The sequence below is a fragment of the Centroberyx affinis genome, unplaced genomic scaffold, assembly GCF_046629955.1.
Source record: "Centroberyx affinis isolate AG114_WGS23_722 - 3 ecotype Tasmania unplaced genomic scaffold, CSIRO-AGI_Caff_v1 ptg005099l_1, whole genome shotgun sequence".
Classification (NCBI taxonomy): domain Eukaryota; kingdom Metazoa; phylum Chordata; class Actinopteri; order Beryciformes; family Berycidae; genus Centroberyx; species Centroberyx affinis.
In genome coordinates this window covers 92760-106872 of record NW_027282524.1, presented here as the reverse complement: position 1 = coordinate 106872, position 14113 = coordinate 92760, and the positions used below count along the sequence as shown (strand labels likewise).

The following is a 14113-nucleotide window of genomic DNA, read 5'->3' as shown; positions in this document are numbered from 1 at the left end:
TAATAGGTGTGTCTAAAAAGGCAATTAGCGTTTGAGGTTCAGCACATTTTATTGGGGTGAGGGGGGGAGGGGAGGGGGTGCGAAGGAGGAACTTAATTCAAACCGCTTGCATATGAAGCTGTGAAAGCGAGAGAAAATGCTTTTAACGTTTCAACCCAAAGATGAATCATATTGCTAAGCTGCTTTTTTTTTCTCTCCATCAAAACATACTGCCACACACAGGAACACACACACACCTATACACACACACACACACACACACCCACACACACACACACACACACACACACACACACACACAGGCACACACACACACACACACAGGCACAGTATGCACCCAGCTACAGTAAGGTCATGCATGGATCCCAGGGGGCCATTGGTCCCACCCAATATTTACAGTTCTTCTAACTGCAGGCACTCTGTAAAGGTGCTAGCTTTGCTGACATTTCAAGGAATGTGAGAGTGTTGATTTGTTCACACCCACTAGAGTGGACTCTCAGAGATTATATGTGTGTGTCGCTGCCATACTGCCTCAGTTTAATCCCTGAAAAGACAGAGGCCGCCGTCTAAAGCTCAAACTCAGACCTGAACTCTGTCATCAGTGTATTAGGTTCAGTGACACTTACTGTTCAAGTGGTACCATCTTAACCTGAGTACTGACAGTATAATGCCAGCATTATTTATAAAAGTAGTATTTAACCCTAACTGTATTTCTTTCATTTCAGCTGTCCTTTGCGGCGACGACCCCGGTTCTGGGGGACAAGAAAAAGTACCCCAACTTCTTCCGCACTGTTCCGTCCGACAACGCGGTGAACCCGGCTGTGGTGAAGTTCCTCAACTACTACAACTGGAGCCGCGTGGGGACGCTCACACAGGATGTCCAGAGGTTCTCAGAGGTCAGTGCCTCCTGCCCCTTCTTTAAAGTTACTGCATTTTCTAATGTTACTTTCTGAGAGGAAGCCTAAGGGGGTAGAGTGAGAGACACAGGAAACTACGCTGACCACTGCTGAGGTCAGCACTGCAACAGATACTTGCCTTCCCTGTTTCTATTTTGAATCTGTAAATGATTTGTTTAGACATGTATGGTCTATAATCATTATAGTATGAAAGACTTGTATTCTGAGAGATGATAGGAATGTTGCAAAGATTATTGTCCATCAGCAAGTACAATGTTCAGTTTTATGTTCATAATCAGATTTGGGGTTTTAATCAAAAATTCACCCTAAAACACAATCCCCGCTATTCCTATTATCCAGACACACTATTATTATTAGTAGCTCCTGTATAAGAGCCGGGTTCTGTGTTTTCGTTGGTTCATTCGGCTGTGCAGAACACAAAGAGCCCTGCATAATTGAAATACAGTGTGCGCTTGTATACCAGGTAGTACGGTAGAAGTCACACAGGTATCAACCAAAGGGAGGCTGGTGCACTGTACTTCCACATATCAGGAAGAGCTCTGGGATTTTCTAATTGTAGTAGCTAAGTTAACATATGAATTAAATATCTTTTTCAGTAATTCTCGTAGTTACACAACAACACTGTGCTACTAGTCGTTTCACTCACTCCGATCATGCCTACCCCCGAGCTTCTCAGACGATGAATTGGAGATTCATTTTGTGAGCACATACAGTAGATTGTTAGCTTGAGCAGCGCAGCTTCAGGTGTTGGTTCTTGATCACACAGTCAAAAGCATCTTGGCTCACTCTGTTCTAGCTTTATAGGAGAAGCTTTTTCATGTTCTCAAATCAACACTAAACTGTGTAAAATTTTAAGAATATATTCTGATTTAAGGTGGATTTTCCCTTTAAAACTACTGGAAATTAACATTTATGTGCATTTGTCATGTATAAATGAATATGTGTAACATATTCATTTATACATGACAAATGCACATTATTCTTTAATGCAGGTTATTCTTTCTGCTAAATTTACTATAAAAACTATAAAAACTGAGATACAAATAGAGACTGGGAGTGGTATCAATACTGGACAATGATTGGTAGATATTTTATCAGCCCTACCATTCAGATAATGCCAACATGATTTGAGTGGGTGGCAATCAAGCAGTTCGGCTGAAAGCAATTAAATTCAACCTATTCAACACTGGTTGACTGGAAGAATGTGCTTAATCACTATAGCCCCCTGATAATCCCTGAAACTCAGTGTTTGATTCTGAGGAAATTTGGAGATAAACATTTAACTAAGTCTGTAACTAAATCCTACCACTTGCACAATGTTTCACGTCTTCAGCAATGAATAAAAACCGTACACTTTTTTGGAAAGAATGAAATTGAGTTTCCAGCCACTTTTGTGCCAAAGGAACAGATGTGAGTAGATATCGGAGTACAAGTTTTGTGATAAGAATTAGTGCTGTTATATGATTGTTAAATTATTTATTTACTACACTCCATCTGGCGCTTAGTTTAATGTCCCGCTCCCTTTCAAAAAGACAAAAAGCACCACTCGGCCCACATTGCTAGTGTTGGGAAATGTAATTTGTGGAAAGATGAGAAACTATCTGTGTTGACTCAGCACACATGGCTAACTCTCTCATGACTTTGCTGGCACTGAAATTCATCTGAAAGCTAGAAGATTGTTATTTTGGAAATTGTGGTATGTTTGATTGTTGACTGAAACAGCAGGATAAACACTTGCATTCTCAATCCCCAAGCAAAAGTTTCCCTCCATTACACTGACACACAGGTGTTATTGTGGCTAGTAGCTTTTTGTACAAAGAGAAATTGGAGGAGATATGATACACCAGTTTTTCTCACAAAACCATGAGGGAAGGATCTCACACATTAAAACCATGTTACGACAAAATGGATGAACACATTTCCTTTTGCATGAAGGTTGAACATAAAATGACAACATACAGGTTTCTCACGCCTTTGGATAGCAAGTCAAACACATCGCAGAGCGCTTTTTTTTTTTTAAACATATCAGAATATTGAAAGCATGAATTTTAGAAATGTATTGCTGGTGACTGGTGAGCACTTGCCTTGAGGCCCTGGTTGAAAACAATCTGCTCAGTGGTGTGTGTGTGTGCATGTGTGTGTGTGTGTGTGTGTGTGTGTGTGTGTGTGTGTGTGTGTGTGTGTGTGTGTGTGTGTGTGTGTGTGTGGAAGGGGGGTGTATAAGAAGTCTCGCTGCAAATCTCCGAGAGCCCAAATCCCTTTATCTCTCCCCTCCTGAAAGCGCCAAGGGGCTTAGGACGAGAGAAAGACGGACGGCCCGATTCAATCAACCTGCCACAAGATTGGCCTCTAATCCTGATTTACAAATATGCAAGCATCGCTTCCACACTTTGCGATTGTTGCAATCCTCTGTCAAGTTCAGAGCACGCTGGTTTTTGGAGCATTGTGAAATTACGATGGTGTGTAGCAAGACAAATGCTTCATGAGATGTGAACCACTAAATGTTCTTTGGATACCACTGAAGAATAGAAAAATAATAATTAAAAAAAGCAAATTATGTAATGTTCTTATGCAGGTGGCAGTGTGTCTATCATGTTAGACGGTGGGTTGTCTGCATGAATATTTATGGGTGTACATGAATATGTGTATGTGTCGTATTTAGGGCTGACACAATTATTCCACACTGTCAACATTAATGAATTATTGAATAATATTTCTGTTGTCGATTTGTCATAGGAAATACTCAAACCTATGTTCTCTCTCACCTGTGGTAATTTTCAATGATAGCAAAGACTGATGGATATGTGTCTAGCTAGATAGCCAACTCCAGCCAGGAATGAAGGAAGGAGGGTGATCGGAAGTTGTTATAATCTCATTTCTTTATCAGTGGTCAAATTACAACTTTAAACCAGCCATACATCTTTGGAGAAGTTAAATTACCCTACTTTCCCTACATTGCACTAAGCTAACCATTTCTATACCTTCAAACTGCATGCAGAGACATGAAAGGCATTCACCAGTTTGTCTGACTCTGGATAAGCAGGAAGAAAACAAACTATCCCTTCTTTCTCCTTCTCTCTCTCTATCTCCCTGTCTCTTTTACTGATCTGCAGTGCTGTTTCCCAGGGAGACTGCTTGCAAGGTTAATGTTATGTAATGCTTGTTAAGGATTCAGAGTCAGTGGCATGCACACACACACCACAAACACACACACACACACACACACACACACACACACACACACACACACACACACACACACACACACACACACACACACACACACATACATATGGTGTCCCCTGGGACTATAACCTGTAAGCTAAAGGCTGCTTGTCACTACTATTTATAGACACCGTAGAAACATACACACACACACACACACACACACACACACATATCATTTGTGGATGGACACTGATGTTCCACTGATGGGGGTCACGGTGTATTGTAGTAAGAGATGAGAATGGGGAAATGATGAGTAATTGCGGAGGTGTCTGCCCACACCACCACATGCATTGCCACAGACAGAAACACACATTCACACACACACACACACACACACACACACATACACACACACACACACACAAACACACACACACACACACACACACACACACACACACACACACACAAGCTCCCTGGCTCTCCAATCAACATTATTGAGATTGCCAGACAAACGGTGCTCACCCGGGAACACAGCAGCCATCATCAGTCAGTCAGATGGCAGACCTGACTGAGAACGGGATTAGGACTTTGTACCCTGCTGGCACCCTCTGAGCTGAAGTGCTTCATTACACTATGACCACTGATATAGTATAAATCTAACAGACGTTGCTTTATTCTTGCCAGACTCAGTAGTCAGTGAATGGCGATTACTGTTACTATTCCCCACACATTCAAAATATAGAGCAGACGGCTGGAGAGATAAATGTGCATTACTGTGAATTATGGACCCAGTTTGTCGAGGGCTCTTTCTACGACCTCTTAAAAAAATCATAAATCGCATGGTTCTTATCTTTGTGCATGCTCCAATTCACAATTTAGCGTTCACGGGTATTAATATTTGTTGCAATAGAAATGCTGTGTTGTGCAAATGTTTTTACATACAAATGTGGTTTCATTCTAAAATTCATTCATTTCTATAGGCATCAATTATTTTTCCATTGGTGTCCATTAGTGCGTGTGGAGAAATGTAATGCAATGCAATTGTAATACTATATAAATTCCTCCACAGAATGAGTCATTCATGCCATTGTACAGTGCATGTAAGGCCATGAGAGGAAGCCATCCGATAACTTGTCATCAGGCTGCGGCACAACCATTTGTCATGCTAGTTAGCATGAGCGCATGACTGGCGTCATAGTCTGAACCCAGGGATCTGCATGGTAGTGTGACGCACAGCCTGACAAACAGATGTGTGCACAGACCTACCGGATTACCACATTCACAAAACCCAAAATGCATGAGACATACACACACACACATACACGCACGTGGCGCGCACACACACACACACACACACACACACACACACACACACACACACGTGCGTCACATGCACAGATATACATGCACAAAGCTCAGACAGATGGAATGATCAGCAACACCTGCTAATGTGCTGATATGTGTGTGACACTGACAAATACACACACATGCACTTACACAGTCACACCCATCATTGCAGAGGGGCATCACAGTCTGAACGTGCTTTGAAATGGTGTTAATGATTTGAGGTTAGACCACGGTTAAACATCAAGCAATCTGTCTGTCTAGTATCACTGTGGCACCATCTGAATCATCACAAGCCACTCATCACTTTAGTCAGTCTACAGTTGCCTGAAGGGTGTGGTTTATATTTTTGGGGCAAGTAAAAAATCATTTATGCTACCTAGAATATTGAAAAGGAAGAATACCCACATTAAGCTTCAAAATGTCCTATATAGTATACATTCAATTCAACAGTGCTGCAGTGCAGAGCAGATGTGTGACCCTGTGCCCTTTGCAGACAGGACACGCGCATCTTATACACAGCATCGCCATACACACACAGCCAGCGGTCCCAATTAGGTTTCAGTCTATGCCATGCTGTAGGCCACAGTCAGTGGAGTGGAAGCCAGCATCAGCATGTAATGTGAGCCTGGGATGGTACTGCATCGAGTCGTACACACCCCAAAGAGATGACACATTCACAGGGCATCCTCAGCTTGCTCAGCAGGGGAGGCTCATTCATCCTCATTTAGGCTGCGGTTGTGTGTGTTTATGCGTGTGTGTGTGTGTGTGTGTGTGTGTGTGTGCGCATGCGTACATGTTGTCTTTGTTTGTTTGCACAATATGTGTGTATAGCCATGTGTGAATTTGTGAGCTTCTGTATGTGTGTGTGTGTCTTTGTCTGTGTTTGCTGGGGCTTGTTAAACCCCTGCGTATAAATAGAATCATATTGTGCTAATGTCCTCTCCCAGCACTGGTGCATTAAACACTTTTAACTCAATACAGCCGACACTGTCATTTTGTCCATCATGTCTGTGTGTGTGTGTGTGTGTGTGTCTGTATGTGTGCGCGCATGTGTCAGAAGTGCAGCAGGATTATTTCTCATCTGTATTTACTGCTGGGGATTCCCAGGCTGTCCCAGACAATAGAGGATGTTTTTGTTACGGCGTAAAAGCTGCTCCCTTTTCCCCTCCCTCCATCCCTCGATCCATCCGCCCCTCTCCCCTCCATCTCTTTCTCTCTCTCTCTGTCTCACACACTCACTCAGCGGAAACACGGATGGATTTGTCCTTTTCCAACTCAATGGAAGAAACACAAAATTGAACCAATAAAAAACCCTCTTGTGACAAGGGCTCTGTCCTCGGAGGAGAGTGGCTACGCGTGTTAGTCTTGTGTGTGTGTGTGTGTGTGTGTGTTGTTGTTGCACAGCACATGATGTTGGTGTTGTGTGTGCACTCATGAATGTAAATATGTCTTTGCATCTCTGTATGTTTTTTGTGTCTGTATGTGTTTTTTGGTCGTTGTTTTTCCATCCACCTGTGTGTACACTCCAGCATACCTCATCAAACACCAAACTAAGCAGCTGACATACATTTCTCTTCCAAGCTAGTGTCCTTTTAGCATTGCAGCAGCCAGGCCTTTTAGATCAACCCTCAACACAACAGGACATTGTGCCTTGTCCTGACCACCAAGCCTATTGTTTCTCAAGAGCAAAACCTGGTTGTATTGATCCACTCCAGCCTCCCTGTTGTTTCAGCTCAGTGAGCAGTACATTGGGGGAATGTTTTTATGGGAGTGAGTGATGTACGGAGTGATGTAGTGCTTCCTTCAGGGTATGAGATAGCGGAGGAGGCGATTACGAAGGAGACATTTAGAGACCTGATGAGGGAAATACATTTAGGGTCCTTTGGATTCATTGATTTCTAGATGGCAACAATGTTCTAGCCGATTACACAAAATAGTTGTAATGACTCTAATTTTAAGTGCACTGAAAAATAGTAGTAGTGGTATGGATTTAGGGCCTTGGTTACTAGGAACCCTCAGACCACTTTCCTGTGCTGCTGTACTGCTGTACTGCAGATATTCTTAAGGAGTATGTGTGTATGTGCACATGTACGAATGTGTGTTTGTGCTTGTGTATATTTGTCCTACCCTCTGAGTGTGCGTCCAATCCATTGCCAAGGCAGTAACCAATATGACAACAGACTATGGCACACACACACACACACACACACACACACACACAAACATAGGGCACACAGAGGGCCTTCCTCTGCTAGCTGTCTTTTGCCATCTCTATCACCAGAGCTTGGCCGTCCCATTCAAGCCAGCAGCACACATACACCTTCTAATTTCTCAGTAGAGAAGCCATTCTATAATTATAGTTTGACTTATAGGTGGGAAGCCAAGGGGATGAATCATAGAGAATGTGCATGTGTATGAGCGTATATGTGTATGTGTGGGTGAGAGAGAGAGAGGCAGACACAGAGACAGTATGGTAAACCACCTTGAGGTTGCCATCACAGTGGGGTACCTCCTGTATTCTCCTCCCTCCCTGATCCCATTACCCACCATTTCACTGAATCAGTACATCAAAGCGTGTATAGCTTTGTACAGCTATAGCGTGTACAGCTGCTGCAGACACATTTCCACTAGTTCACATATGTCTGCCTGTAGTCAAGCCTTGGGTGACAAGTTGAGATTACTTGAGTGTACAATTGTGCTTTCTTGTTTTCTTGTATCGATAACAAAGGCATGTAAGGTTACCACTCCACGTTAAACAAAGTGATTCAAATCAAGATGTGATGATGATTTTGATGTGTCCAGTGTCTTCCTAGAGAAATCCTACTTAAAGACATTTTGCTTATGAGAACTAATATACGTCTTTGACTCTTCAAGCTGAAATGTCAACCTGTTTGGCTTTCTGACACTTTTTCTCCTCTCACAATTTAATATGTGACATACAGCCGGCGGTTCAGCAGGTAGAACTTATGAGTGGGAAGTACAGTATGTGAAAGAGTATGGATTATTTACAGGTATTTGATATATGATATAGGTATTTGGTATATGATTTACTTACAGTTGCTACTTAAAGTTGGTACTTACAGATGTTATTAACAGTATCAGTTGCTTGTTTAAATACGGATTACTAAATATTAAATATGTGCTATATACAGTAAGTAAGTAACATGATATATAAAAATATATCTAAAATATATTTATATATATGAACATAAAGTAGAAATATAGTAGTATACCAGTATGAAATGGTGGAATCATTATGTGCAGTATATAACAATAATAACATAACACGAGGGATATAGGAAACTGAAGAAAGCAGTGAATTTACAGTATACATATTGTGTAAATGTAAGTCTACGGAAGGCCATAAATATGTACAGTAAGTGTTGTGCCGTATAGACGTGCACTGTAGTGTGCAAAAATGTGCATTTTTAACGTAACATAGGTACAGAATAAGTGTCATGTGTCATATACAGAGAAAGTACAGAAATGTCCAGATTGTAAAAAACAAAGTGCAGCAAATGAAATATATCCATACAGATTCATCCAGTGCATGGGAAGTTAGAGAGCAATCCAGGTGTAGCGCATTGCAGGTGCCCTGTTTCCGCATCATGTCCATATGTCTCCCTCTCTCTGTCTACCTCTTCATGCAGACATCTGTATCAGTTTGAGTATTTCTCTCTCTCTCTCTCTCTCTCTCTCTCTCTCTCCTCATCAAGCCAACCGCACAACGTTTGGCCTTCATGTGACGTTTTATATAAGAGGCAATTTTCATGTCTAAGAGGTTAATGTATTTTCAGAGGTATTAATTGATAATACGGAATGTGGTACTGTGGTGATATTGAGTGCAGATTAGAATAACAATAACGAAAATAGGGTCAAGGTGTGCAGCCACAAGCTCCTTACAGGCTGGTGTGGAGAAAAAGAATGGGAGGATGGATAACAAAAAAGAAGAGAGAAATTATGAACGAACAAAATTGTAGATGCTCAACCATGCTCACTTATTTTCTCTCTCTCTCTCTCTCTCTCTCTCTCTCTCTCTCTCTCTCTCTCCGTCTCCCTCCTCAGGTGAGGAATGACCTAACTAGTGAGCTGGAGAAAGCGGACATTCAGATCGCAGATACAGAAAGTTTCTCCAACGACCCCTGTGTCAACGTCAAGAAGCTCAAGGTAAGTGGTTGAGGCTACAAGAACTACATGCTCTGAATAACAACACTACCCAAACCTTATGAAATGACAGACCTGCCATCTTTAGAATACCTGTACACATAGAATTGAATAACCCAACTAACATCTGTGTGAATATGTACTACCAACATTAATCTATTAGACTATTCCAGTGTGTATGTAAATTGTGAATTCATTGGTGAACCAAACTGTAATAATTCAAGGCGAGCTCGATCCAAATAATTCTCAGATATACCAAATGACTAGACTGCTATTGATCTTCGTGTCACTTTTGCAAACTTTTTTTCAATGCTGTATCTGTGTAGCCTATTGAATGAGTTGATTTCCTCCCAAGTGAATCCCAGATGATGAATGGTTTATCCAAGTAGGGCAGTTCTCCACGAGACTAGTGGAGGCCTAATGAGGATGCTGTCATGGCTGGGGGAGTTTGTACAGTGACCCCTAATGACCTGCTCTGTCTAATGGCCGTTTGATGTGGGTTTGCAGGCATATACATACATACATACACCAAGAAACACAGGCACACACACACACACACACACACACACACACACACACACACACACACATACACACAGGATCCTTCAATTTCTCTCTCAAGTCCATGAACCCTGTGTACAGCTGAGCTGCTGTGGCTGATTATAGTCTTAGACAACTCTGTCAGCTCTGTTTCAGCTCTTCCCTCCCCTCCCATCTTCTCCTCTCATCTCCTCTCCTCTCCTCTCCTCTCCTGCTTTCCTGTCTTGTCCTCTTTTCTCCTATCCTCCCCCTCCTAACACACAATAAAAGACCTTTACACCATTTACACCTGGCCACCGAGCAAAAAATCAAGGTGTTTACATTGCAGTCAAGACACATTGAAGCTCAGATCATCTGAAACAAACTCCGCTGGTGGTCAGAGACGCATTCAGTCACATTAACAGCAAAGTGTAAATGCAATGCGTCTCAAGGCCACATATAGAGTAGCAATATCATAAATGGAAGTAAACTTGTGGCACTGATCCGACCAGGAAGCACACACAAATCAAACAGGTGGCAGGCAGCTTGAGGGAGAGAGAGAGAGAGAGAGAGGGAGAGGGATAAGATGTGAGAAGCGAGAAGAGGGGAGTGGGATGAGAGAGCAAGAAGAAAAAAACAAGGTCTGATACATGAGTGGAAGATGTGACTTATACAAGACGGAGCAAGTTGAGATAGACGCAAAAGAGAGACGTCGAGAAAGAGGGAGAGAGAGGAGAGGAACAGAAAGATAAGCCGTCTTTCCTAAAAATATATGTGTAACTCTGCGTGTTCAGGGCTGACATTTTAAGCTGACACCATCCTTCCTTGATCAGCTCTAAATATGCAAATCACAGTGTCGCCTCGAAAGCTTTTCAGAGCGTTTGGATGGAGTGGGCGGGGGGCCTCTGATACCCTAATGGTCTGTTTCCCGCTCGTGTCGCAACACCGACAGTCACGTAATATGATGAGGTAGAGGGTGACATAGAGTTTGTCGGGAAGTCTGGCTTTTGTCTGGTACATCGTTTTTTGTTTTTTTTGGGAGGTGTGTGTTTGTGTGTGTGTGTGTGTGTGTGTGAGGTGGGGTGGGGTTGTAGGGGTGCAGCCGCCACTGTCTGATCCGCAAATAGAGCGCTCACATCTGCAACATTCCAGTTTTGAGCTGTGACAAGGAGACACACATCGCTGCTGCAGGGTGCTGAAGCAGCCTCGTGTGATCAGATAGGGACTACTGCGTTCGACTTGTCACTGCTGTTCTACATTTCACTATCTCTTTCTGCCTTTTTTCTCCTCTCCATCTCTTGGTCTCTGTTCCACGTTCTCTGTTTCTTCCCGGAGAGGCTGGGAACACAAAATCAGAAAAAATAAAAGCAGGCTTACGCAACCACACACCTGCACACACACACACACACACACACACACACCTGACAATAATTGACCACCTCCAGCCAGACCTTATCAGTAAAAATAATACTGTTTAAATTAATATTAACTTTGACTTACTTCTAACGACCGTTTTGAGCATAAGATCACTATTCTTGTAACGATTCTATAGACATAGAGGATCAGCTCAAGACAAACGGCTTGCACTGACATTATCATTAGCTTGTCCATTTCGGATGGCCTGTTATTGATAATATCATCAGGCTGGCTGGTACTGCTACTGCGGTCCGCAGTGTTTTCCTGGCTCTCCCTTCAAACTGATGGAGCACCTCTGCTGGTCCAAATCCCCAAATAGCACTGAGCTGCAGCATGGGCCGCACACTGCAGACCCTGGCTGGGATACACAGACATCTACACATCCAGCTTAAAGGGCCAGTCCACCCCAAATTCTAGGTCTGAAGTTTCAAATGTGCTTCAGAATTGAAGTTTCAAATATCTTGATTTGCATTGATTTGGCTATAGTATAGTATAGTGTAGTATAGTGTAGTGTAGTGTAGTGTAGTGTAGCATGGTGTGATAGTACATTACGAGATAGTATAGTATAGTATATCTTATGAAGGTTAAAAAGATTTTGATTATGTACAATTTGTTGTCCATTAATGTTGTTGTTTTATGAAATCATCTGAGGGACTTTTATTTTGAAGGCAGCAGTCCCTTAATTCCAGTTCATATAACAGTGCCAGTTTAGAGAATAATGTATCTGCGGCTATAACAGTGTGCTCACTTAATGCTCACCTAGGATCCATTAGAGATCAGGGAAGCTACTGACACACACTCTCACACACGCGCACACAGATCTGTCCCGTGAGGGCATGCACATGATCACACCCACACACAGCGCATTTGCTGCACAGTAATCATCGCACCCAGACGGGGGGAGGGGAGGAGGGGTGGGGATGGGGGGTTAGTGGGTAGGAACAACACACTGTCCAGTTTACAAATCACATCTACCACATTCTCATAAAAGACCTAGTGTGTGTGTGTGTGTGTGTGTGTGTGTGTGCGTGCGCGTGCCTAATAAGCCTTATCAGTGCCTGATTGGGCTTAAGAGGTACAATATTACCCAAAGCATTATCACGTATAAATCACCATCGTAAAGTTACAAACAACGTTGTCACGGATTAAGCAGTCGAGGCTGCCCTTAATGCTTAGCTTGCTACCCTCTGTGAGAACGATTATTGTTACAGTTATTAGAAAGCTCAAATGATGAAGGCAATTTGGGGCCCCATAGTGCCCCAATCCATCTCTAATGCACACGCACACACACACACACACACACACACACACACACACACGCACGCACACACATACACACACATGCGTACACTCTTGCCCTCAGCTACACTGTCTTTTCATGATGTTGCCAGGCAGGCCAGAACTCATATTGAGGCTGTGGTCCTTGGCCACAGCTGGAGTCATTTGGGTTAAGTGCCCTTTCCTCCAGGGAACAGCAGTAGTATTGAATAGCCACAGGCGCTTCTCACACACACACACACACAAACACACACAGAAAAGTTCAGACTTGCTACCTGCCTTTCTCTGCACATCTACACACATACACATTGTGAAAGTGCCAGAGAAGTGGAACAACACTAAGAGCTTCATACAAAAGACCCTTTAAATGTCCCAGCATGCTCTCTGGCTCTGATGAGAAGCCACCAGTGTAGGCTTTTGATTGGGCTGCTCTGCTTTTTTGCAGCTCTCACTCCTTTCAGTGTGTGTGTGTGTCTCATGCTATGCTAGAGCCTGTATGGAAGGTTTTGTGGTGAAATAAAACTTGGGGCTGCTATAGAATTTGAGGACATGCATTGCATTAGCATTTCGACCACCCACCCATCAGTAGGAGAAGCGTGTGTGAGTAACAGTGGTTGTGACTTTTTTTAAATCCAGCAACGACTACAAAATTCAATGGAATAACCATGATTGGCTGTTTGGTTGATCCATGCGTCCAGTCGCCTCAAGGAACTGGAACTAAGATGACAGTGATTGGCTGTTCCCTCTGATATGTGGACCAATGACATATATGGTAGTGATTGGGGATTGCCTAATGCAGTGGTTCTCAAACTTTTTCACGTCAAGGACCCCTAAACTGACACAAATTAGACCATGGACCCCCATTTGATAAGATTTTGTCCCAGGGTCCCCCATCTGATAAGATTTTTGCTTTCAGATGTTTTATTACAGAAAGTGTATGAAACCCATGACCAAAATAGTCTGAATAGTATATTCTGTCATTGTGTTACTTATGGATGGAATTATAGTGAAAATAAATTATTCCCCTTTTTGCTGGGGACCCCCTGGAACCCCCTCAAGGACCCCTGGGGGTCCCCGGACCCCACTTTGAGAACCACTGGCCTAATAGACGTGGCCCTCATGAACTGTACGTAGTCATAAAGGGTTCTCATTATTTAGAATAAAGGCGGGACACCACAGGGTCACTGAAATCACAGCAGTAATGTTGTTGACTTGAAATCGCTACTTTCAGATGAAACCGTCTCGGTTTTTATATTTCATTGAAAACTCAACCCACGGTAACCTAAGAAAAACCTCAGACT

The 14113-nt window shown here is 42.8% G+C and overlaps 1 protein-coding gene across 1 annotated transcript in view; it reads left to right on the top strand.

The window, feature by feature from the left end:
* Positions 1 to 725: 725 nt before the first annotated feature.
* The window catches only part of LOC139666736 (gamma-aminobutyric acid type B receptor subunit 2-like), a gene marked incomplete at its 5' end in the record, with an annotated part of 76426 nt that continues 63038 nt past the window's right edge, over positions 726 to 14113 (top strand). Inside the window, 2 exon segments of the mRNA XM_071546055.1 lie at positions 726 to 896; positions 9501 to 9602. Of these exon segments, the coding sequence (XP_071402156.1) occupies positions 726 to 896; positions 9501 to 9602 (273 nt within the window).